The sequence below is a fragment of the Sander lucioperca genome, chromosome 9 (assembly GCF_008315115.2).
Source record: "Sander lucioperca isolate FBNREF2018 chromosome 9, SLUC_FBN_1.2, whole genome shotgun sequence".
In the NCBI taxonomy this organism is placed as follows: Eukaryota; Metazoa; Chordata; class Actinopteri; order Perciformes; family Percidae; genus Sander; species Sander lucioperca.
The window spans coordinates 24,349,595-24,377,456 of NC_050181.1; the positions used below are offsets into that span (position 1 = coordinate 24,349,595).

General features: G+C 40.5%; 1 protein-coding gene and 1 long non-coding RNA gene across 2 annotated transcripts in view; one reads left to right on the plus strand and one right to left on the minus strand.

The window, feature by feature from the left end:
- Positions 1–1,304: 1,304 nt before the first annotated feature.
- LOC118495790 lies at positions 1,305–27,461 on the minus strand. The gene is made up of 4 exons (XR_004898226.1): positions 27,359–27,461; positions 18,046–18,054; positions 17,200–17,203; positions 1,305–1,315 (listed from the first exon to the last, which is right to left on the minus strand). It is a non-coding gene; the product is annotated as an uncharacterized LOC118495790 (long non-coding RNA).
- The window catches only part of vipr2 (vasoactive intestinal peptide receptor 2), a 68,591-nt gene continuing 45,496 nt past the window's right edge, over positions 4,768–27,862 (plus strand). The window contains exon 1 of the mRNA XM_031291039.2: positions 4,768–5,055. Within this exon, the coding sequence (XP_031146899.1) occupies positions 5,005–5,055 (51 nt within the window). The 5' untranslated portion in view covers positions 4,768–5,004. The remainder of the gene's footprint in view (positions 5,056–27,862) is intronic.

The window sequence follows — 27,862 nt, forward strand, 5'->3', positions numbered from 1 at the left end:
TCTCCACTTTTGAACAAAATTAGTTTTTTGGGCTTTTATGGCCTTTAATTGACAGGACAGCTTGAAGAGAGGAAAGGGGAGAGAGGGGGGGGACGACATGCAGCAAAGGGACGCGGGTCGGATTCAAACCTGTGCCGCTGCCAAGGACTCAGCCCACATGGGGCGCATAATCTACTGGGTGAGCTAGAGGTTGCCCAAGAGGGATATTTATTTGGGATAATCACAAATGATTGGCTTTTGGTCAAGAGTGTTTGGTGAGATCAACATTCACCTGCTCAGAGAATCTGTGTTTTCTCACAGTGAAGTACATGGGCTGATGAATTTACAGTAGGATGATGACTGCGCTGAGAATGATGTTGTATATATTTCATCTAAACAGTAAATATCTTCCTCTCCCAGCTGAGGTCTGGTGTTTTACCAGTTACTGTTGAAACCTGCTGCTGTGTTGGTCTGGGAGAAGAAAGCAGATTTGTTAAGTGGGCTGTCTGAATGATATAGAACGTCCATTCCAACAGTTCCATTCTGTGTAATGTGTATGTGTGTACACATTACACAATGTTGTAATTCCTTAGTCTGGCTATCACCAGACCAAGCTCAATCTTTTAAGATTGAACATTAGTCTTAATATCTGGGGAGTCTGCTCTGTATTTTCTACTGAACAAGAGGCGTGATCAACGGGCATAGTTCAAATGACTCTGTACTAGGGCTGTCAAACGATTACATTTTCTTAATCGCGATTAATCGCTGAATTTCTATAGTTAATCGCGATTAATCACATGTTTAATGATTAAAATTCTATTATTTTGCATTTCAGAACTGTTTTTAAGTACATATTAACAATGGAAAGCAGGCATATGCAGGCATATCAGTGGCACAAGAATGAGGCACCGAAATCCGCGTTGCTATTCCTGCAGCAGCAGGATGTGTTTCGAGGAAGTACGGCAAAATAGTAACCTGTTAGGCACGACGCAAAGCCGGGTGAAGTGAAAATAAATTAATAAATGGCGGCATGCGATTAATACGATTAAAAAAAATGTACGCATTATGCTCGGCCCTTAATCGCATCGCGATTAATGCGTTAATGCTGACAGCCCTACTCTGTACGCAATTGGATAGTCCTTCAACCAATCAGACCAACGATCCGGGTGACGTACTGCGCAACAACGGGGTTTGAGCTGAGCTCCATTCTTTTGGCCACCAGCGGGGCTAGCTGGTAAATTAGGCTTTTACCAAAGCCGTTCGGTAGTAAGGCAAACACATCCTTCTTTTGTAGGAATTGTTCCAGGGCAAGTTTGTGTTCTGTTTTCAGAGAAAACTTGCCTTTGAAATCCTTTAAAACAGCAGCGACAGCGGCATCAACGGGTTGCTGCGCTTCGGTGGCCGTCATATTGAATGTAAACAAAAAGCTGCTTGGTCGCTCCTCTATTGTCATCGTGTTAAACCTGCCAATAGTGCGCCAGGTGGATAAGCCAGTTTGTGATTGGTCCCCGCAGATTTGTAACGGAAGCAGGATAGAAACATGTACGGCGAAATCAAATTGCCGGCAGATCGGGCTGGGTTTCTAGTTATTCCTTTTCATTTTATAGACTTGGTATCAAAAAAACTGTTGTTTAGGAGCCGGTATAGAAGTCACGGTATTGGTATCGGAACCGGTATCGGAGATTTTTTAACGATACCCAGCCCTACTGTTATGTGTCTGTATCCAATAGTTTTAATCAAACTTAATGTCTCTAAAAAACAAGTTCAACTTTTTAGAGCAAATTTATTAGAGTCATTATCTACTGTTATCATGTCATTTCTCTCACCACAGCTTTGTCCCAGGTGTTCTTCCTGCAAAGAAGATAGGATTAAAAAATAACTTAATGCTTTCCTGAAATTAAAAAGAAATCCTAGACTAGATGATGCTTTTTTCCCCTCATCTGGATCAGGATGGGTGCACTCTGTGTAAGGGTGTTTCTAAAACTATCACATTGTTTACATCCTGGTTTATACACAGACCATAAAACATGTGAAGCAGTTAGACAGAGAGCGACTGCTTTACGTTTTCTGTCTGCATATTTTAATGTGGTGTTGATACTTTCGCCCACAGCAGGGCAGCTGGTGGTCTCCGGCTTTGTGTAAATATGTGCCACTTAAATCCTCGCTCTGCTTTCATGTTTTTACCGTAACCAAGACAGAAACCATGCCCACATGTGAGAGTGTGTGCATTTCTAATGAAGTGAGCTGTGTTTTTGTATGTCAGTTTTGCTATTCATCTCTAAATCAAGACGTTTTATCTCGGGGTCTGAAGTGACTTTTCTGCTGATAACCTCACATACATTACATCTCGCACACTACTATGTGTACTTGTCTTGATAATATGTCTTAATTGTATATTTGTATTTTTGTATATTATGTTGATATGTGCCTATATGTATATTGTTGTCTCTATTGTACAGTATGTGTCTATATTACCATATTGCTATATGTTATATATATGTATATATGTTTACTACTACATGTCTATTTGTTGAATGTATATGTGTATGTATTCCTTGTGTATGTAAGTATAAAACTGATTGTCAAACTGGAGTAGAACATCTTAAAGACTCGCTGTTTTCAGCTCTGTTCTGCTCTGCTTGTTTAGTCTGACTTCATTGCAGTCGCATTTTGCTTTAGATAGATAGATAGATAGATAGATAGATAGATAGATAGATAGATAGATAGATAGATAAGCATGTGATGGTTGCAGTTTTGAACACGTAGTTAACATTGAAACGGGGTTCAGTTTAGGCAACAAAAATACTTAGTTAGGGTTGGTAAATCATCAGGGATTGGCAAAATGAGTCACGTAAAACTACTAAAATAAAGGACGCAACTGACACATGCCTCCTTATGCAGAATTTGGCACTCTTATACTTTGTCACCTGACTTCCACGAGAGCAGCAGCATAATGGTCGTTTAGTACGTGTCCGCTGTCAGGCGTCATTTCACCGCTTCCCATTCATTGTCTATGTAAGCAGCCGCGCAATGCATTCTGGTAGCATCGCGGCGACATTTACGAGAAGCGAGGTGTTGACTGTTCATCACCCCCCACCCCCCCCACTGTGATACTAAAGCACACAATTCACTGCGACTTTGTCTGCACCAAAAAACTACAAGGCACTGTATTGTGATGTGGTCCACTCTAATGACGGAAACCCTGTGGAGCAGTAGATTTGGACAAAATAACTGAATTGTTGCACAGTGGTAGGCTATTGGTAGATGCAGACCAATTCAATCTTACACATTGAAAGAGTTTGAATTGAATTGCAGGCACGTGTCTGCTTCATTGTTAAGTGCACATTCATGTGCTGTATGTTTTTTCTCTCGGTGAGCCTCAATTATTCTGGTGTGAGATTTCTCCCAAAGCAATTTCCTAAGCAGTCGAGTCAATCATAAAGACAACATTTTTGTTTGCATGATAGAAGTATTGTTGTCGTTACCGATAATTTACCTATCATCTCTCCTCTTTCAACAGCAATAATAGATTAACGGTAGTCTTGCATTCCCAGTTCTATCTCCACAAGTGCTGTAGAGTAAAGTCTGGCTACACCACAGATACATTCTGGGATAGGAGGGGGAAAAAAACTCTAGGTTGTTTACATTTCTGTAAACCAATCACAATCTTCTTGGGCGGCGCTAAACTCCGGATGCAAAATAGTCTTGAGAAGGAACTTGTTTTGATGGAACATTTGCACCCCGCAAGAGAAAACGCCACATACAATGAAGTTATTTAAATGAAGTTAACTGTTGACACAATACAGTAACGTGGACTATTTAAATTAGCTGGGTACACAGTTAAACACCATTTGCTCTTACCAGTGTATCTCCATGTGTACTTCGTCCACAGCAATCCCACCAATCGGTCCCAAAACGTCCCAGTTGGAGAGGAAATGCTGTAAACATATTCTTTGTAAATCTTTACAATCATTCCCCCAAAGAACCAAGCAGGCCTGCCTTGTTGCTCAAACCAAATTTTCTTCAAAAGGCCATTTTCTGCGTGTAGCTTGCTAGCTCAAAGTTTGTTGTTGTTTTCCTGTATCGAAGGGATTTTGAGAACACACAGAGAGCAGACATTAGGAGGATAGGAGGGACAGGCAATTATGTAATATTATTTAAAAACTAATCAAAATCTATTCTAAAAAGAGACAGGAAGTCAATCCGAATCCAGGGTCCAAAAACAATTTATAGGAAGATAGAAATAGACATACAGCTAAAAAAACAACAACAAAGCAGAGCGAAGATAAGGTAAAATAACAACAACTATTAAGTACATATGAGGAATCGGCATATTCATAAATGTAGGCCTATTGTATAAAAAGCAACAATGACCAACAACATACAAGTCAAGTGTTTCTGCAAATTTTAAACAAAAAGAATAGTGCAAAGGAATAAATATTGAATGCATAATGTGTTAGATTAGGCTACTTCATATACAGCTATCTTTTCTTTTTGATGCTGCCTTCAAAGTAATTGTTCATTGCACTGTAACTTTCTTGTATGTCATAGCTGTCTTATTCCATTTTAAGCTCTTTAATATTCTCTTTAACGAATATTTTTAATTGTTTTTATCTGATTTAATGTTTTGTGAAAATTACTTTGAATTGCCTTGTTGCAAAAAATGTGCTACATGAATAAAGCTGCCTTACCTATATTACAGTAATCCTCAATACATGTTTTATTTTGAAATCCAGTACCGGAAGTCTCCGTGCCTATCATTGTTATTTGACGGTTGAAAGCAGCCGCGGGTCACTGATCTCTCTGCACATTCATTCAGCTCAGTGGGGGATACAGAACATCACCGGCTTCTTCTCGTTGTTTTTTTCCTCCACATTCATGGATTTAAAACAATATTCAGCCCCCCTTAGCGGGATGAAAGAGTCTAAAGTGGAGTTTAAATGAAGTCCGGACTCCTGTTTTTATTTATTAGCTGCGTTTCTCCTGTTAGGACCTGTGACCGGGGCTTCTACCTGAGGAGTAAAGATGAAAAGTTTGCTATTCGTCACCTTGTGTTTCTCGACGTGTCCGCTCATGGTGAGTCCCTTTTACTACACTTAAACAGCGATGTTGTGAGTCTAAAGAACAACGTGCTGGTGGATATAGCCTATTAATGGTGTTTTCCCAAGCATTAACGCTAATATAGAAAGCATAGAGTCTAAATTAGCTAGGCTACACCACACACCTGATATGCCAACATTTTAATTAGTCCACTGATTAGTGAAGAAGACACACATTTTTAAAGGGGACACAACCAGGTTATACAAAGTCTTAATGGCGAAATATCACATTTTTATATTGCTAAAAATATTCTAATTAACTATAGGCTATATATTTTACTAAAATTAATTATATGGACTTGTGTCCAACGCTGAAGTTAGCCTCGTAATTACTGTTGTGAAAGCGTGACATTTAAGGTAAAGTAGCCTATTAATGATGTCGGAAACACACTTTCAGATTTGTGAAAGCTTTATTATATTTTACAATAAATGGAGTTTTCATTGATTGATTTATTTATTTTTTTAATATATATTTTTTTCCTTCACATGTAGACCACATTGGACCAGGTCCAGATCATATACCACTATACCTAGACTTGTCAAATCTGGACTAAATTATAGCCTACCAGAGAGGCTAGATGATTCTTAAAAACACAGTTTTAGATTTGTGAAAATGCCATAAAAGGAGATTTGATTTTTTTTTTTTTTTTATGGTTTTCTGTTTGTCTGCAGTGTAAATATTCTTACAGTGTAATGAGAATCTGGATAGTAGTATTAAAATTTAGCCCCGTGGTTTTAATGATTAATTATAGTGCTAATTATTTTCATAATCTTTTAATCTGCTCATTATCTTCTTGATTCACGGCTCAATTGGTCTATAAAATCTCAGGAAATGGTAACAGAAATGTCAATCACAGTTTCCCCAATAACGTAATTGGGAAAAGTAGTGTAAGACAATGCTCAAAATTCTGGTTTTTTTTTTTTTTTATATTTCCTGTTTTTCCTTCAGTCTTATGTTGATTTCTTTTCCAATACATCTTAAGGTTTGGGATTGTTTAGACAAAACCAGAAATTTGAATTTGTCAGCTTTGGTTTAGCGAAATTGTGTTCTTCTGTCTGACATTTTATGGATTAAACAATAACTCACTAATGCAAATAATCAATAGCTGCAACTTTAGTCTAAAGATGTTCAATTTACTGTCCAATCCAACCAAATGCTCACATTTGAGAAGCTGCAACCAGGTAATATTTCAGCATGTTTGCTTAAAAAATGGCTTAAATGATTAAGCGATTAGAAATGTAATCAGCTACTTTTTAGGTGGTCGATTAATTGTTTTTAAGCCATTTTTTTTCCAACTAAAAAGCTAAACATTTCCACGAATCCAAGTTTAACATTCTGTCTAGATATGTGATATATTGTATAGCAAACGTAATCTTTTCACCTAAATTTATTTACTTTTACTTAACTCTTTATTGCACTTTAGCTATGTTACATTATACAATTCAATTTTATATATTTATAGTATCATATCATAACAAGAGTTATATTAAGACATTTTACAGAAAGAGTAGGTCTAGACTAGAGCCCGACCGATAAAGGATTTTTAACGCTGATATCGATACAAATATTTGGTGATTTAAAAATCCTATATATCTCAGCCGATTATATATTAAAAAAAAATCCAGAAATGCGTAACAAAACAAACATATTTCCCTAACGTTAGTTATTTGTAGTTATTTATGAGTCCTCACTAAAATAATATAATGATGCAGTTTAAAAATAAACTTGTTTGTTTTATTGTCACACCAGAACGGAGGAACATCAAAATATATTGAAGTTCTGATAACTAAAATGTATAAAAATACAAACTTAAGATATGAAACTTAGTCCTTTTGAACAAAAACACAACATGAATATTCATTTATTGGCCATTATAAATGCCGATATTGATAGTTTGGAAAATGCCTAATATCGGCCAATAATATCGGCCCGCCGATATATTGGTCGGGCTCTAGTCTAGATCACATTCTAAAATTTACAGAGACCCAACAATTCCCCCAAAGAGCAAGCATTTGGTGCAACAGTGGCGAGGAAAATCTTCCTTTTTAGGCAGAAACCTCGGACGCGTTATTATGGATCCCACGTAACTTCTAGGTAAGTCCTGCCCTACGAAGCAGCTCGATTGGTTGGGGTTAGGTATTGACCTCGAGTGGTTAAGGTTAGGATAGCCTACTGGTCAGGGGATAGGACCTGTACAAATCGGGTTACTTTGCGTAAGCATGGACGCCTGGCCAATAGTAATGTGTGAATGCTATTGAAGGGCAGCTCTTGCCTAGAAGTTGCGTGGGTTCCTTAATAATGCACCTTGGACGGATCCCAGCTCTTGGTGGACAGGTGTCTGCCTGTGCTGGTTGGGACACTTACAGTAGGTTTCCACACAGCGAAACACCAAGCAAATTTCGTCCAGCGAACTATTGCCTCGGGGGCGTGGTCGCGAAATCACGCCAGACCGCAACAGAACACCGGCTGCTAGGCAGCTAGCGAGGGTTGAAGCTAGGTAGCATAGGTAGCTAGCAGGTAGTTTGCTAGCAAGCTATCGTTGCTGTTGTAGCTTGTGAAATTCGTGTTGATACAAGTGTCAATGTTCACCAACAAAACATGTAATCAAACAAATGCACAAGTAGCCTATCTGCCTGGCTAGGCTTACAATGAAATTCAATGTCCGAACATGCTAGCGATTTAGCCTGTCGGCTAGTTGAAAATTTCGGGTGTTTAAACTAACATATACAGTGGTCTATTTAGTGGTGTATGTGCCCTGACTACGTTCGTGTAACATATAAATCACAATTCCTGTTGATACAAGTACCAATGTTCGTGTAGAAACCATTTCAATAACATAGAAATTTTCATGATACAGCGCTGATAACCTCCGCCATCTTGGTCAGACTTTTTTTTGTAACTCGCCTCCAAACAAACAAGCGGACCTGATTGGTTCTCGATTGGTCCTCATTTGAATAAAGTTGAACTTTAGTCAACTTTCTTTCGCTTGCCTCGGCGATTCGCTCTCATTTCGCCCAATCAGGGCGATTTTCGTCTCCATTCAACCTCAATGAGAGCGAAATTTCGCTGTGTGGAAACCTACCGTAACACTCATTGATGCCTTTTTAAATTTTGTCTGAGTTTTGTAACTGAACATTTTCCCTGATGGGATCAATAAAGTATTCTGATTCAGAAAAGCATGTATAACCCTGATTCTGAGGGTTATAAGGGCTCTTATTTCGACCAGGCTTGACTACTGTAATGCCCTTTTATGTTGGTGTAAACCAGGCCTCTATGTCACGCTTGCAGTTGGTCCAGAACGCTGCAGCTCCTCTTTTAACAGGAACTCGTAGGTGAGATCACATCACCCCCGTACTGGCCTTCCTTCACTGGCTCCCTGTATGTTTTTTAGAATTGATTTTAAGATACTTTTGTTTACGTACAAAGCACTTACTGGGCTAGCTCCAACCTATCTCTCCGATCTATTGAAACCATATGTCCCGTCAAACATTTTTATTCTCAGGCTTTTAATACTTCATCATACAGTCATTTAAACTGTTGTCCTTTTTGTTGTTTTGTGTTCTTTCTATATTTTTTCTTTTTCTGATTGTACAGCACTTTGGTCAACTGTTGTTGTTTTTAAATGTGCTCTTTAAATAAATTTGGATTGTATTGATAAACTCAATGTTTGCAGACATCGCTTTGGCCTTTTGAAAACCATTATTTCGTGACATCTTATAGACACCCGATTCATTTATTAACAGGGAAAATAATTGGCAGATAAATGGATAAGGAAAATATTTGTAGAGGGAAAAAAAATGAGGACCGTCAAGTTGTCTTCACCTATTTCTCCTTTGTTTAATCAAGCTAACTCATTAGATAAGACCTAATCTCTCAGGCTGGTTGTTCTCGCCGAGCGGTCCTCCAGCTATCATCGCTCTGCCCTTTTCCAGTGTTGATCCACCTCTCAGGATAAACAGTGCTCTCTTCCCACAAGCCTCCTTTGACTAAAAGCAGACGGGGCTGTCAAAATGTTCTCATCACCCAAAGCAGAAAAAGAATCAGAAAGAATCAGATTTATTGGCTTTATTGCCAAGTACGTTGCACATACGAGGAATTTGTCATGGTGTTGTTGGAGCATGTCACACATACAAATATAAGAAGGATAAAAAGATATAAACAATATAAGTATAAACATATACACACAGTACGTATTAATAACGATAAAATAAATTTAAATAAATAGTAAATAGTAAAATAAGTTAAACATGTGTTGTGTTGAACATGTGAGGGTTTAATAATCTGACGAACACTGCCAAGTACACAAAACCCCTTTCACGTCAGCACAGATTCTTTACCAATCCTCCTTCTCTCTTTCCCACTTATATTCTGGAAGGGATTATGCATGTCTCTTGCTCAAAGGCACTGCAGAAGGATGGATGGATACTGATGTCAAACTGGATCATTGCTTCAGTTTGGCTACAATTTGAAAAAGACTGTCCTTCCCCCGAAAAATGCTCACACAAGGGCCCTGACACACCAACCTGACGGGCCGACAGTCGGCAGTAAAGCCAGTCGGACTGATCAGTCGGGTCCCGAGGTCCAAAAAGTGCCTCAGAACACACTGAGGAGACGCCGACTTGAGCGTACGCTCTGCGCGTGCGCGAAACGTAATACGTCTCCATAGCAGCAGGCGGCGCTGCTCTGTATTGTTTCCATTAACAGTCTGATTATTTACCAGAAAATGAGAACCGGCAGCTGATTGGACGAACGCGTCACGTGGTTCTTTTTTCTCCGGAAATTCACAGCCAGACTGTCATGGCGGCTCATTCAGAATACAATCTCATATTGGACTAAAATAGTTCACCGAAACGTGTTTCTGAAAACATTTTAAGAGAAAAATAGGCCGTGCAGTTGCTGAATCTGTCTTCATTTCAGATCGACAAAGGTCAGTTTAAAAGATTTTCGTCACATTTTGAGCGGCTCATCCGCTCCCCATTTCCGGGTGAGTCCCGACTGCCCTGTCTCTGACTGAACATGTTGGGTCGGCCCAAATGAAGGCCGACGGCTCCTCGGACGGCCGACGGCACGGCACATACCGAACAGACTCGAGTCACGGACCTCGCCAGACGGCCCGACGCCCGATTATCGGGCTGGTGTGTCTTCTCTCTAAGTCGTTTGTTGAAGCAGCAATTACAGGCTATATTTAGGTTTATAGTGGCGGCGCCCTCTAGTGGCCGTATTCTGATGATGGGAGCGAAGCAGGAAGTAAGGTGAAACGACAAACACAGGACTTTCACCCAGGAGGCCGGAGTTCAAAGTAATTTTAAAAAAAACGTTAAAACGGGTTTAAAAACTAACAAACTTGGGAGCCCGGATAGCTCAGTTGGTAGATTGGGCGCCCATATATACAGGTTTACTCCTCGACGCAGTGGGTTCGACTCTGACCTGCGGCTCTTTGCTGCATGTCATCCCCCCCCCCCTCTCTCTCTCTCTCCCCTGTCATTACTTCAGCTGTCCTGCCAATAAAGGCCTAAAAATGCCCCCCCAAAAAAACAAAAACACTTTACAGAGCTACAAGTTCTGCGTCACATGCGTAACCTAAAGTTAAGTAGCGTCTGATTTGAACCCAAACCACCATCTTTTTTCTTAACTAATTATTTTTGTTGCCTAAACGTACCCAAACTGCGACCGTTTCACGACGTTAACGATGTGTTTTTAAAACCGCGACGTAACGTTCTCTGGTTTAGATGTGAGGTATTTTTTATTGTGTCCGTTTTACCTGATTGTTTAAACTTTTCTTTTCTTTCATCTGTTATTTAAATGTCATTGTAATTATAATTGTAATGTAGTTTGCTGAAATGCATGCTGTGCACTTGGCCCTCATTGAAAATGGGCCCTGGGTTTTAAATACAGGTTTGAAATGAAATGAAATGTCCTGCTGCCGTTAGAGGCGCTGAATTTACGAAACGCTCCCGTGGGTCGTATTAGAGCGAAAGGAATAAACGACTGTAATCGTCATTTGGTTTGGAGGACTTGTTTTTATTTCTTTATTCTCACAGTAAATTCCCAATAGAGTCAAGGGAGTTTGGTGTACGGTAAATGTTTGATACGTGAGCAAAGCTCCTCCATCCAAAGTCTCTGTTGTAGGAACACATTTTGAACGTTCTGTAGACGTCTGTTTGCAAGCTGCAACAGCCAGTGTGTTTTTTTCCCCTGGGAGATTGTGGTCGTGTCGGCGTGAGAACGTGCGGTGCTGTTGTGTAACGTTGCGTCTCCAGCAGCGGAGTGAACACCCTTGTGAAGGTGGTGGTGGTGCAGTGGGCCGTGGCACCTTTGCTGGTGCTCGCCTTTGATGCTCTACTTTATTCTGTGTGTGATTTTTGTATTCGTATTCAGAAGGTTAACCTTTGTTTTGCAAAGAAAACTATTAAGTTAAATAGATTTTTTTTTTTTTTTTTTTCTACCCCTGTAGCATGCTATAAAATTAGATAAACCATGAAAGGTTTTATCCAACCCCTTATACTGAAACATCCTTTTAATAAGGGGAGAGCAGAAACTGTTAATGGTTGACATGAAATCTATTGACAACAATGTTTATATTGAAGCTAAAATTGAAATACTGTAAATAGAAGAAATTTGAATACTATAAGTATTTTTCACTTTTTTTTAAATTTTTTTTTTTTTTGGGGGGGCTTTTCCACCTTTATTTTGACAAGGACAGCTAGGTGAGAACAAGGGGGTAAGCCTCTCCCAGGAACGTGTAGCTCCTACGGCGCCATTTTGATGCTACCAAGCCATCACCTCCCGTTAGCATCCCATTGACTGCCATTCATTTTGGCGTCACTTTGACAGCGAATAACTTTACATCTGAAGAGTTTAAAGACTATTTGTCCATTGTTTATTTCTAAAGAAACACGACAATGTATAAAAGGCTCCGTTACCTTTACCTCACGTTATGGCTCCGTAGTAGACGTTTTTATAAAAATAGGCTAACGAAGGCTAACGATTGGGTCATAACCACGCGACTTACTGTCACATAGAGGAATAACAGCATAGTACAAGAAGCTTGCAGGCAGTTTGGACTTACATTAGCTGTTTAAGTTTAATTACTAATGTTAACTATCATTTTAGTGATCAATAATTAGCCTGTGTCTATGTTATCTCCTTACATATACCTACGCTCTCCGTCTCTGCTAGATTGGGAATGATTGAGATTTCTCTTGGCACAGCTACCAGAAGACTTCCAACTTTCAGACAGGTTGCTCACGTCACATTTACGTCGTCTCTCTCAGTTGGAGGCTGCTCAGTAACGCTCAGCCATCACCGGAAAAGTGCTTCTAATATCCTTCACTGGTCTCCGTCCAGAGCAACGGGATCTGTTGGGCCAGTTTATATATGTCTATTTATAAACGGTCCTTTAAAAACGTGTGTGTGTGTGTGTGTGTATAATGGAGCAAAAACAAGAAGCAGAAGTTGGATTTGCAATCAACTGTCATTGACCTACATATAATTAATACATGTCATAATTAAGATTTGAAATGGTTACATCATTATTTGCTTCTGTACTGGCCGTGTTCCTTAATTTGTCCCAGTTTATGTTCCAGTCTGTGCGTGTCTTCTGCAGCCAGAGGACAGCAGGGACTCAGGTGTGAACAGGCTCTTGACCACTATGGTATATTAAGCTCATTTGTCTGAACCTGGGCTGCGGGAGAGCTAACTCAGCACAGTGGGTTTTAAACACAAACTGGGTTACTCAAAATGAGTTCACAGTAGAAGCAGACGAGGGCTCATGTTAGAAAGTTTACACTGTGCATTTTTAATCAAATAACTTGGCAGAACAAATGGTACTGGATGCCTGGTTTCAGCTGTAGATAAGTGTTATTACACGTCTGCTAAAAATGTGTTTTTCGTTCAGGAGAGAAGAAAAGAAATTATTTTGAAGTATTGAATCACTGCAGAGATCCACTAAGGGCAATGAAATGTATAAAAGAAATGCTTGTGTGAAATGTTTTGTGATGATGCAACATGGAAAAATCTTTAGAGACGCAAATAATAAAACACGATATAGCTCAGCAACATCATCATACCTAACACTGGTCAACGTACGACACATTTACAACCTATAATGTGTGAAGTGTGGACACAAACTGGACCTCAACTAAGACAATATATGAACCAAACTACAGGTGTAAAGTCCTCCTTAGTTGACTCAATATTAAACGCATTATCATCAACGGGTTTGTATGATGTCGTACGAAAAACGTAGGCCCAGCAATGCGTATATATATTACAAAATTACAGCGACCGTCGACCAGTCACTTGACAGTTAAGTTTAGCATCACGAGTAAAAGATTAGAATAAGGTTTTTGAGGTTTGGGTTGAAACACCGGTTCGCTTAAGTAGTCTTTACGTGACAGGAATACCCGTCTCCTGGGCGAAAGACTTTTTTTTTTTTTTTTTTTTTTTTTTTTCCCCCCGTTAACTTCTTTCGGGACACAAACTCCCCTCCCCGCTTGAAAGTCCTGTGTCTTAGGACCCTTCCACCCCGACCTCTTCCCTACGCGGATCTGCTTGGTCTCATACAGTGGCAGTCAGTGTGCGGGTACAGTAATAAATATGTGGAATAAGTACGAATTAGGGCTGCACAATATATCGTTTTTTTTATCGTCATCGTAATATCAACTGGCGCAATATACATATCGCGAAAGGTTGCAACATATCGTGATAGACACTCAGATTTTTTTTTTTTTGTTTTATTTAAAAGAAAATATCAGTAGAAAACTACACTTTAAAATGTAACTGTCACTCTTCTTTTTAAGTGGTGGTGCCTTTTACGTTTAATTCAATGTTCAATTTGTTCACTAAAAATGTTGGAAATGTTTTCCTTTCATTTGTTTGAATTCAACAAGCAGTAGAACTCCGAACAGTTTAATATGTTTATGTATCGCAAGTAATATTATTATTGCGATATTCAACGTGATTAATTTCCTCCATATCGTGAATATTTTTCTCATATGGTGCAGCCCTAGTACAAATTACAATGCATTACTTTTTGTAGCTATATGTACGATTGGTGAGAACAGCCTGAAATGTTAGATTTGTTTTCACAGACTAGATTCTGTGGATTGATTGCCCAACACTATATAAAACGTACATATTTTATGCTATTTCAGTAAATTTGAGAGCTTTAGAGGCTTCTCTCTCTCTCATTTTTATATTGTTGCTTTGGCCCGACTACCAGCAAAAAGACCTATCTTTCACTGGATGTGTACATAATGACTGTTCTCTGTGGGAAGCAAAGGTAAATATTTGGCAAAGCATCCCACTTCTTATCCTGGACCGAGACAACCCACAGAGACAGACGGAACAGGTTGTCATCAGCCTTCTGCTGATCTAACATGACGCCTTTGACCTCGCTCATCACTGTTCAACCTCTGTTCAACACCGGCTGGAGATGTGAACAATCTCACCGATCGGCCTCATTACAGCGCTGCTGCTGTGTGCCATTTAATCTCGCCTTCTCAGATAGAAAATGGACTATATCCCACATGCTTGTTACAAGGTTTTCGCCCGAGACATCCAATTATAATGGACTGCCCCAACCGCTGGAAGTCCAGGCCGATCCGCAAACTAAAAGATGAGAAAAGCAGGCTGTAAAGAACCGGTCTTCACAACACAAAGAAAGCTCATTTTCCAAACAACTCTTAATCAGGAAGTTGGTCAATTCTGAGTTTTTTTAAACGGTTTCCAAATCCACATTAAAACTAGAAGCCAAGGCCCATGGTGCATCCACCTGCTCTTCGGAAGGTCCCATTTCATGAGTTGGGAAGTCGTTATTCAGACTACGATGTGTTTATGAGCTTTAATTCGTAATATGGAAACGACATGAACGCTGCAAAGAAGAAATGCTGTATCCTATTGCTCCGAGCATTTAAACAAAACGTTGATGGCTGTTTCCAACTGTCACAAACCGGCTCAACGCATGTGACGAAGAGGGGAGACCAGACAGGTTAAAGTGCCAATTAAATGTTTATTGTTAAAGAAACAAGATGAACTACTAACAAAAGAATCATGACGTGTGGAATCGGTGGTATCAGTAGTGTAAGTGGTGTGTGGGTGAGTGAAAGATGTGTGGAGAAATGACATCTGTAACACAGGAGATCAAACAAACCCAAACCAGAAGCTGTGGAGCCTAGGAGGAGGACAAGGCAGAGAGAACAATGAGACATGACTTTTCAGGTGGAAGAGACCTAAAAGAGACTAATGGCTCTATCTTGCACCCGGCACAGCGGAAAGCCCGACGCAAGTGTCTTTGCTAGTTCAAGACCGACGCATTTGTCAATTTCCTGTCCAGCGCCCACGTCTAAATAGCAAATGCACCAGCGCCCATCTGTGCGCCCATACTTTAGTTTTATTCATATTGTCATCTGTCAAAACAACAAAGTTTAACTGTTAAACAGAAATGCTTTGTGTTGCTTACTTTAACTATTACCTGTCGTAAAGGATTACATTTTCATAGTCAGGATGTTAAATGGACTTAGTGTTTGACCCTACTACATGCATTAAATCAGACATATCACCTGTTTAAACAGTGCAATTACAGTCTTTGTGAAAAAAAACCATGTTCTATAACACTGAAGAAGCCTTACTACTAAACTTGAAAATGACCAAACCCTGCTAAGAAATAAAGCACTTTATTCATAGTCAATGAAATGGAAATATAAAGTGTGTATACATAATGAACAGAGTAGCAGATGTTAACTGTCCAGATCATGTCCTCCACCAGTCTGAAGGGTTTCTTTTCTACTGAAGACGTGTCCGCTGGTAATGCAGGCTCTCAGGTCACAGAAGTCATCCTGTGGTCACTGAATCTTTCCTGATGCTGCTGTGTTGTCTTCAGACCTTCGCTTGGCAGAAGTATGACACCTGTCCCAAAATACCTTCATACTGTGAGGAGCGTCTTGTGGGTCCAGGTAAACCTCGTCAAGCAGGTGTTCAGGACAGCATCTGATCAGTCAGATCTGTAAAACATGGCAGATTCAGTGATTTAAACTAAATGATTAAAAAATATTTTTTTAACAGGGTGTGCAACTGCACAAACATTTTGTCTTGAAGGAGAAGCGTGTATTTAACCCGGTGCGTGGCAATTACTGTAGTAATAAACATGGTTATAATACGTCGAGCAAATGTTACATTTGTATTCTTTAGTTTAACATCTGAAATCTGTAGTTATGGCAACAGCTACAGTGTAAAACATGATAAATCTATTTTTATTCTGATGAGAGAGACTCCTTTGAAAATAGCCTAGCTTTGGAACCTTATTTTATCTATCCCTGTTATGGACAAGCATGACATAGTTGATATCAATGGATTTCTTAGATCATCTTGTTTCATATGATACCAAATATATTCCCTAGCTTTACAACTGGGCCCACTAAAAGACCGTAATATCGGCCAACATAAGCATTGCATTACCGCCATCTACTGGAGAACACTGGGATCGTCACTTGTTTGTGACAACAGCGCGGAAAAAACGTCTCAAAAGTATCCACACAAATAGACTGAAAAATACTAAATTCATTTACAAATGATGAAATACGGGTTACAAATTAGACGCCCGGACACAAATACGCATTTGCGGATACAAATTGCTCTGCATTCATTTCTGCATTCTGTTTCACAAGTCACAAATTAGAGGCACAGATACAACACAGATTTACGCATAATACAAATCACTCTGCATTCATTTGTGCATTGTGTTTTACAAGTTGCAAATACTCATGAGACTTTTTTAGCACCATACCTGAGTGAGCCACCAAATCCCTCAAGTTTTTTTCTGGATGCTTGTCATTGGGTTGAGTGTATCCTTTTGTCCAAACAACAGGATCTGTTGTATGCATCTCCTGCTGTATTAACTCATAAAGAGAGCCGCAGAGAGCAGGTTTTTTTTCACCTTGAGAGGGATCAACAGGAAGCTACGGCATCTTCAAAACCTACACCACATCCACACCATTATGCCCGCAGTGCAGTCAGGCAATAATTCAACCAATTAGTTGCTTGTTAACCTAATGCTACCCTTAAATCTTAATGACGCCTTTCAACAACAAGGCATTAGTGCAAAAGAGATTGAACATACACACACCTTCTCTAACAAGAAACGACAAAACGCGAAAGAGACTACTGCTCAAGCCTGGATTTCTCAAATAGACATAAGATTTAAGTAACACCTTTTTTTTCCTATAGTTCCCACATGTTGTATGAGCGTATCATCTCTCTCAAAGCTTCATCGGCTTTCATATTATGCAAAACGATTGCCTGCTCAAACACAACTGATGTTGAAATGAATGTCATTCATCTTGTCTTGCTACAACATATCACACTTTCCAGAGTAGACTGGACAGTAATTGATATGAATTGAAAACAGCGGTATAAAGCGGCATCAACAGAGTTTGAACCATTAATGCACACGAGGCTGTAAAACGCATCGGATACATTGACATTTTGTGCAAAGCGACGTACAAATGAGGTACAATTCACAGACAGCCTGAAGCTGTGAGCTGCCAGGTGATAATTGTGGTGCTTGTTGGTCTTTTATTTTAATTGGATGAGACATGCAAGACTCACGGTGGGGCCACATAGCAGGGGGACAAAGAACACAGCTGCCTTCTCTCTCATATGGAAAGGTATTGATTTATCACTTAACAGGCAGTGAAAGTGTTCGTGCAACTTGGCTGTGTTAATGACTAGCAACTTAAATGAGGTTAACACAAGTCCTCCGAATAGAGCGAGAAATAACTGCTTTATTCCTACCCTCTAATGTGACCAACAGGAGCGTTTTCCGTCTTCATATCTAAACCAGAGAAGCAAACGGCAGCAGTTTGGTAATGTTTAGGCACAAAAACTACTTGGTTAAGTTTAGAAAAACATGGTTTTGGGTTAAAATGAGACGCTAATTCACTCTGGGTTATGCATGTGAGGCAGAACACAACATAGCTCCATTTCCGCTTCCATAAAATAAAATACGAACCGCTGTTTACTTTTATTTTCAAACGGGACACAAACCACATTCTCCTAGAGAGAAGACGCACCAGCCCGATAATCGGGCGTCGGGCCGTCTGGCGAGGTCCGTGACTCGAGTCTGTTCTGTGTGTTCCGTATCGTCGGCCGTCCGAGGAGCCGTCGGCCTTCATTTGGGCCGACCTGACATGTTCAGTCGGAGACAGGGCAGTCGGGACTCACCCGGAAATGGGGAGCGGATGAGCCGCTCAAAATCTGACAAATCTTTTAAACTGACCTTTGTCAATCTGAAATGAAGACAGATTCAGCAACTGCACGGCCTATTTCTCTCTTAAAATGTCTTCAGAAACACGTTTCGGTGAACTATTTTAGTCCAATATGAGATCGTATTCTGAACGAGCCGCCATGACAGTCTGGCTGTGAATTTCCGGAGAAAAAAGAACCACGTGACGCGTTCGTCCAATCAGCTGCTGGTTCTCATTTTCTGGTAAATAATCAGACTGCTAATGGAAACAATACAGAGCAGCACCGCCTGCTGCTATGGAGACGTATTACGTTTCGTGCACGCGCAGAGCGTACGCTCAAGTCAGCGTCGCCTCAGTGTGTTCTGAGGCATTTCTTGGACCCCGGGACCCGACTGATCAGTCCAACTGGCTTTACTGCCGACGGTCGGCCCGTCTGGTTGGTGTGTCAGGGCCCCTAGATGTAAGTCCTGTGTTCGTTTGACCCATCCACCACCCTAACCTGCCTACTTGTGCAGAACTTGGTGCTCTTTTCTTGCTATGCTCCGTCATAATTACTAAGGCCGCTAGAGAGTGCCGCCACTATAAACATAATTGGTATTTGCTGCTTAAACAAACAACCCATGGGAGCGTTTGTCAGTCAGTCTGGGTTAACATTAAAACAACTCTTAAAATGTATGAGAAATGACTATTTTAATGTTGGTCTAACAATAAAATTGTTCTATATAGTACACCGGTTGCTGGAGTTTACATGTAGAGATGTTATAAAGCAATACTTTTACAATTTGCTGGGGGGGGGTTAACAAGGAGCTACACTCTGTTTAGATGTGTGGCATCATATAGTGTGTGTTTTGAAGTTTATCTTTCTGTTTTGATCGCTTATTGGAGTCAGACAATCTGCTGACCTGGAGCTGACATGGGCGGTGCAAATGCCACCCACCAGTGCTGAGTGCACTTAGTACACATAGTCTCTTTCACATCAATAATTCAGCGTACATCCATCCATCTAGTAGTTAAACCAAGCTGATATGTTATTGTCTTGGCTTCCCGCCAACTGGTAGACCCACTTTGTTAGTGTCTACATTACATGACACACTGACAAAAGTGGTTTTAGATTGATATAACTATTTATTTATTTATGGAGTTACAGTGCCTTGCGAAAGTATTCGGCCCCCTTGAACTTTTCGACCTTTTGCCACATTTCAGGCTTCAAACGTAAAGATATAAAAATGTAATTTTTTGTGAAGAATCAACAACAAGTGGGACACAATCATGAAGTGGAATGAAATTTATTGGATATTTCAAACTTTTTTAAAAAATAAAAAACTGAAAAATTGGGCGTGCAAAATTATTTGGCCCCCTTAAGTTAATACTTTGTAGCGCCACCTTTTGCTGAGATTACAGCTGTAAGTCGCTTGGGGTATGTCTCTATCAGTTTTGCACATCGAGAGACTGAAATTTTTGCCATTCCTCCTTGCAAAACAGCTCAAGCTCAGTGAGGTTGGATGGAGAGCGTTTGTTCTCAGTTCTTTCCACAGATTCTCGATTGGATTCAGGTCTGGACTTTGACTTGGCCATTCTAACACCTGGATATGTTTATTTGTGAACCATTCCATTGTAGATTTTGCTTTATGTTTTGGATCATTGTCTTGTTGGAAGACAAATCTCCGTCCCAGTCTCAGGTCTTTTGCAGACTCCATCAGGTTTTCTTCCAGAATGGTCCTGTATTTGGCTCCATCCATCTTCCCATCAATTCTAACCATCTTCCCTGTCCCTGCTGAAGAAAAGCAGACCCAAACCATGATGCTGCCACCACCATGTTTGACAGTGGGGATGGTGTGTTCAGGGTGATGAGCTGTGTTGCTTTTACGCCAAACATAACGTTTTGCATTGTTGCCAAAAAGTTTGATTTTGGTTTCATCTGACCAGAGCACCTTCTTCCACATGTTTGCTGTGTCTCCCAGGTGGCTTGTGGCAAACTTTAAACAACATTTTTTATGGATATCTTTAAGAAATGGCTTTCTTCTTGCCACTCTTCCATAAAGGCCAGATTTGTGCAGTATACGACTGATTGTTGTCCTATGGACAGAGTCTCCCACCTCAGCTGTAGATCTCTGCAGTTCATCCAGAGTGATCATGGGCCTCTTGGCTGCATCTCTGATCAGTCTTCTCCTTGTATGAGCTGAAAGTTTAGAGGGACGGACGGGTCTTCGTAGATTTGCAGTGGTCTGATACTCCTTCCATTTCAATATTATCACTTGCACAGTGCTCCTTGGGATGTTTAAAGCTTGGGAAATCTTTTTGTATCCAAATCCGGCTTTAAACTTCTCCACAACAGTATCTCGGACCTGCCTGGTGTGTTCCTTGTTCTTCATGATGCTCTCTGCACTTTAAACGGACCTCTGAGATATCACATTTATACGGAGACTTGTTTACACACAGGTGGATTCTATTTATCATCATTAGTCATTTAGGTCAACATTGGATCATTCAGAGATCCTCACTGAACTTCTGGAGAGTGTTTGCTGCACTGAAAGTAAACGGGGTGAATAATTTTGCACGCCCAATTTTTCAGTTTTTTATTTGTTAAAGTTTGAAATATCCAATAAATTTCGTTCCACTTCATGATTGTGTCCCATTTGTTGTTGATTCTTCACAAAAAATTACATTTTTGTATCTTTATGTTTGAAGCCTGAAATGTGGCAAAAGGTCAAAGTTCAAGGGGGCCGAATACTTTGGCAAGGCACTGTATCTATGGTTGCTTTTTAACATCTGGCCTGGGCACATAGGTCAGTCGGAATAAATCAATAAAAGTGCTGCACTCTTCTTGCTTTCACATCAGAAGATTTTTGAGAGAGAAATTTCTGAGTACAAGAGTCACCTTTTGATCAAGGGACATTTGAAGTTGCCCTTGCTACATATAGCTTTAATGTTTGAGTAGAGGTGATGTTTGTTCAAATGGAGGATATTTTGGAAAGCTGTTTTTTGCCTTTTGAATTTAGGCCACAGAAAGCTGCGAGGCGTAACTCATTATGATTAAGCACAGCGCTGTGATTCCTTGTGTAGTCTCTTACCAACAGTTGCTCTTGTGCCGTCAGCCTGAACATTAACACAATGAGACAATGCCCTTGCCTTCATTGTATGCTGCTGGCACACAACAGAGCAGAAAAATAATAGAGGCACTAAAAATATTAACAGCTCTTTGGTGTCGGTGTCTTCTAGTTTGTTTAATCTGGTCTAAATGTACAGTAGATTTATTCCACTGTAAATCACACTGGATAAAGACATCAGTTAATAGATCTAATTGGGATTGACACTGCTTATTATCACAAAAAATGTTCTGGTGTTTATTTGATCAATAGATCCCATGAAAAGATCAAAACCAACTGTGTAAGTCTGTCACTAAGCCCAATCATTCTCACTGCTAACGTAAAATCAGTGCACAAATGTATTGTTTCAGTTTTCTAAAAAAATGGCTTATTAATTTCCTAAACCAGCTAGTGACAAACGTAGCAAATGTTACTCAAACAGAAGGAAATAGTGCATTTGTTGGGGACTATATTTAGCTGTGGATTAATCCACATTTGGCGCTCTAGTACTTGTGGCAGCTCATTGATGTGTTTTAAACAACAATGGAGCTCTATTACATTTATGCTAATGCTTTACGTGTTGGAACAAAAATCTCCAAACCTCTTTAACCAATGCCTGATTCCAACAAGTCCTCCAAACCATACGATGATATACAGTAGGTTATCAATTCCTACCCTCTAATACGGCCCACAGGAGCGTTTTATAAAGTAGCGCCGCTAGCGGTGGCAGCAAATACGACCCACAGCAGTGTTTTCCGTCCTCATATCAAGGACAGAACCTAACAGTCCCCGTTTTAAACAAGTCATTTTAATTTGTGAAACGTTTAGTTACGTTTAGGCACAAAAACTAATATAGGAAAAGAACATGGTTTGGGTTAAAATAATCTGATACGTTACTTATCTTCGGGCTACGCGTGTGATGCAGAACGTGACATAGTTCCGTAAAAAATGTTTTTAAACTCGCTGTTTAAAGGTGCTGTAAGCGATGTTGGGTGACGTTACTTCTTGTTGACATTCGAAGTATTGTCAAACAAAACGGAGGCTATCTCGCCCCTCCCTCCACCTCATCCCGTCCCCTCCCCCTCCCTTCTGTGCTTCCTGAAACAGTCATGAACGCGCATCGTGGAAGTAGCCTACGTGCTAACGCTGCCGCGGTGATGGCTCAACCAACTCCTTGTCGGTTATTGGCTCGAACACTGTTTGTGTGCAGGTTGGCGCGGTTTGTTTTGTTGCCATTTGTGGAGCCTGGCCTGTCTACTGAGACCGCGTTTTTTACAGTGTGTTCAGGGGACAGGCAGCTAGCGGATAGTGAGGAGATGTTTGCTGTATGTGACAAAAAATGTAGCCTAAAAAACGTGACGTTGCTTAGAGCACCTTTTTAATTTTATTTATATAACGGGACACAAACGGTGTCCTGTGTTCATTTGACCCATCTACCACCCTGACCTGTGGAATTTGTCGCTCCTATACTTTGTCTGAGCATTTTTCGGGGGAGGACAGTCTCTCAGGCTCGGATTAAGAAATATTCAAGAATATCAGGATTCGGCTATAAAACACCACATTGGTTTCTACGCTTTACTTCAGTGTTATCACGGTAAAGGGAAGTTGAGTGAGTGTGCTCTGCTCTGATGCACCGTGACGACTTTACTGAGTGACTGAAACCCTGAAGCAGATGGTGAAGTGTGGGAGGGGGGGGGGTCAACAGTCATATCTGCGGATCCTTACGGAGTCTCTTTTTATTTCCATGACTTTTGGGCAGCTGTGGCATGAAGGTCAGAATAGTAGGCTTGTTACCTAAAGGACCAGCTGAATGAGCTGCAGTCTGTCCTTCCCTCTTCTGCTTCCGTCCCTGCAGAGAGCCCTTGAGCAAGGCACTGAAGCTTGAACAGGCCCAGTCTAAATCACTCAGTAAAAAAAAAGGATTTTTCGGATAGCAGATGCTGAAGTTCCAGATATGTTTTTCTTTCAATTAGGGATGTAACGATGCATCGTGAATCGGTTAAAAATCAATAAAAATGTGTAAAGATTCCAACCGGTTGAGATATAAAAAAAAAAAAAAAAAAAAATTAATTGCAAACATTTTATCGCAAACAGCACGGTGGGTGGCTCAGTGGTTAGCACTTCTGCCTCACAGCAAGAAGGTTCTGGGTTCGAACCCAGGTCGTCCCATGCCTTTCTGTGTGGAGTTTGCATGTTCTCCCCGGGCTTGTGTGGGTTTCCTCCGGGTGCTCCGGTTTCTTCCCACCATAAAGACATGCATACTAGGTAATTAGGACTACAGTTGAAAATTAGCCAACTGGCTAACACTGGCGCATTTACAGAAATGTTGATTTAATGTGCATTATAATAAAATATAATCTATAAATGGCCTAGGGCGTAATTTACTTTTGATTTCACTTGTTTGACTTCAGACGTCACTGTCTTCTTCTCAGTTTATTTTTTTGAAGAGTTTTTTTTTTTTTTCTATTTATTTAGTTATTTATTAGTTATATTTAGAGAGAGAGACTTTACCAAGTGAATTAATTAAGCTTGTTGGTAAAAGTGGAGCTTCATGTTGCTCCAAGTCACCCCTGCAGTGTGACTATTGTGATAAAAGAACTTAGGAAACTAATTGTATCTGTGTGATCTGATACAAGCTTTGTCTCCTAATAGGCTTTGCTGCACACACGCACGCACGCACGCACACACACACACACACACACACACACACACGCGCAGCGGCTCTGACTGTGAACACTCTTATAGGAAGTCTTTGCTTAGGGGAGCTGTCACATGAATACAGCTGCCTGCCTAATTGTTGATGTCTGATACCACATTTACACTGGAGGCGGTTTCCTGCGGCATCTAGAGTGAAGAATGATTCATTTCCTCGATAAACAACGGAATCTGAATTTATTTCATAATATTACGTATATGGCATAGTGATTTGTCATCCCTTATAACGCAAGTTCATAAACACAGAATCTATTTAAAGTGCTTTACATGAGGTTTAGAAATGCATTGAAACATTTATATGTAACGTCAAGATCATAGTAGTTTAATTTCAGACTGCAGTTAAGAAAGAAAGAAATAAAGGCATGTTGATCAGACTTTGTAGATCCTAACCGAGAGTGATTTTGCAATAAATTTCAAGTTTGTTTGACGCATACTAAAGGCACAGTTCACTCCAACAATCTCACACCAATGTCTCTTTCCAGAAATGATGACCTGGTTACTCCAGATAATCCACAGACCTGGGGTCTCATTTATAAAACTGTGCGTAGGATCCTTACTATAAGTATACGTACGCCCAAAAGCCCAAAATGGCGTATGCCAAAGAAAAGACAGATTTATAAAACCGTGTGTACGCACACCTGCATGCAAAGTTCCCTTTATAAATCAGAGATTACCTACAAGTGTGCATATGTGGATCAGCCTCTTGTCCCGCCCTGTACACGCCCATTTTTAACCATAAATAGTCAATGCAAAGCACCTCGTGAATGCTGGTCCGTATATGAATGACACTGAGAAGTTTTTTGCTTTTTCTCCGCCAGTCATGATTCGGTGTAACAACTACCAGACGTTCAGGAATTGCTGCAAATTGAATTATAATTTAAGCCTGTTCTTGCACAGTGTAGGAATACCTGATCTATAACTACATGTATTAATAGTACGTCAAACAGCAGACATTACGGCACTCGGGGACAGCTTCGATATACCAGACATATATAATAAGATTTAACAGAACTATATATTATATCCAAACAAGCCTTAGTGATAAAGTTGAAGATTATATATAATATTTTTTTTTTTTTAAAAACCACTTAGCTGTCTGACATTTCCCTCTGGAAACAGCCGGTGGCCCCCAGAGTGGCGAGTACCTGTATTTGGACCGGGATGGCACGGTTCCAGCGCGTTGCCCTCTCTACTGGACCCAATTCAGTACGTAGATCCAAGAGCTTTAGGGAATTTAAATCAGCATATTAGCAGCATTAGTCATCGTCGTGGTCCCTGAAGCCTCTTTTTCTCCTGATTCTTCCATTGCCGTAGTCCTCCTGCAGGGCCAGCAGTGCCATGCAGCATTACGCACGGGTTCACCGCAGTATTTCTATGTTTACAACAATTTGTGATTGTTACCACCTTGCCAAAATCGCAGCATTAACTAGTGGTATCCACCACCCCACCCTGAGATACAATTTGAAGACGAAAGAAAGTGTAATAGGCAAACACACTTTTCTTCATGCAGGAATTGTCACAAACAGTATTAAAGTTGGACTGATAACGAGGACATTAAGGGTAACGATTACACGAGAGCTTAACGGCTGTATTTCCAGACTTTGACGTTTGATGATATATGCACAGTATTGAAGACATATATTTAGTTATTTAGGCTACACTGTGTTCTGCCGTTATCTAATGCTAGGGTATTTAAATGTTATCATGTATTCCATACAGTCGAGCCATCTCCTCCTCCTATGCTCCGTAGCGGACAATGTGACGGAGAGACAGCGCCGATTAAACATTAAGAGCACATTTTTATTTAAGATTTGAGTTGGAGGTGTTTATGGAACAACTATCACTCAGTACAAGTGCAAATAACACTACTGGATTTAATCTTCATGATAACGTGGATGATATAGAGTGAAAAAATGTGCGTGAGGCATCAATACTTAAAAATATTACAAGTAATCGTTATTCCCTTTTACTTTCTGCAGTCTGACTTCAGTTCACCACCTCACCATCTGCGTCACCAATTCCTATTTTGTCTCCAAAATGTGCGTACGCACGGGTCAGAGTTTGCGTGGAGGGCCGCACATTCTCCCGTCAACTTTTTTTTTTTTTTTTTATAAATCACAACCTTTGCGTGGGAAGTGGCGCACGCACATTTTCAGCCCCGTTTTGTGCGTACGCCACGTTTATAAATGAGACCCCTGGTTGAGAGCAGTCTCGTGTAGGAGCTATTTTCTTTCTACCAAACTACACCCGCCAACCGTATCACCACGCATAAGGAAGCATACTGATGGACGAGAAAGAAAATAGTTCCTATATGAAACTGCTCACAACCAGGTCTGTGGATTATCTTGAGTAACCGGTCATGATTTCTGGAAAGAGACATTGCTGTTGTAATTTTTTGCGCTTTGAGCATCAAGCCGAGTGCCATCTAGTTCCATGATATTGGAGAGAAGGCAGACATCTCTACAGCCAAATCACACTTAAACTATCTATAATAGCTTTTGTTCATAATGCCAATAACAACCATGATCTTTGATTTTTCACACAACAGCCGTTGATAGAAGTTGGTGTGCAGCTTGTTACAGCTCTTAACAGCTCGCTGCAGCTGCTCCGTCTTGTTCCATCACTACCTGCAATATTTCAAACGGTTTGAATTCATTATGATTATGTATGGCGGACTCCGCAATAAAAACTCCTACATAGAGAGATAATTACACAATGGTAATATTTTATGGCCATTACTGAAAAAATACTGGTCATAAATATTGTGTCAAAATCTGGGTTTGATTTCATATTTAGGATTGTAACTTTAAAGGGCTACCCTGTAAAGGAAACTCATTTTGGCCACTCATGTCTGTGATCTAATTCTTTCTGTCAAAGCTCACGATCACCGGGGATAGTTGGTTTGCCCTTAGCCTCAACTTCCTCTCCAACGTGACGGTCCAGTAGAGTCCATGGGTGCATCCCAAGTCTCTCATTTGATATCTCCTCACTCCTCACCCGCTTTCGCGAAGGCCGTCTCAAAGCACTTATTCCTGCCCCGAGGAGCGAGGATGGAGGATGGCGGATGGAGGAGGGATCTCTGAGGAGCCATGAGTGAAGATACATGACAGTAGCCTTCCTGGAAGCCGTGCAGCTGAAAGCCATTTCTAACCCCGCAACCCCCATAGAGCTGACAAATTCACAATGACGCTTCAGAGGAAAGGACGTCTCATTCCGCTGAAAATCCATTTCCACGTTTCCTCTCTCCTCGCGGCTCTCCCATGCTTCCTCGGTTTGACGGACTAAGACTACGAGGAAGGGAAGCAAGTGAAGGAAACGTGGATGCAATTAAACGACCTTGGACAAACCCCATGGACTGCTGCCGCTGCACCAATCTGCCTTTTAACCTCACGCTCCGTCTTTCCTTCACTCATAACCAAGACCCCAGCTTCCAAAATAAAGGAATAAATCAAGGCTACAATAAAACTGTTACTATACAGGAATGTTACCATGAAATAAATGCATATTTACGCTCTCCCCTTCCTGTTATCTGGCAGCAATAGAGACCAGATGGCGTTTAACACAATAGCACTGCATTCAAATTAAGATATATCTTGGCAACATAGTATGTATCTAGAATAACCCTACAGACACAGAAACTCACTAAAATGATCACCTACAGCTCTGAAATATAAATCATGATGGCTGATGGATTCAGTGTTAAGTGCTTTCTCTCCAGTGACGACGTGGCGCCGCAGG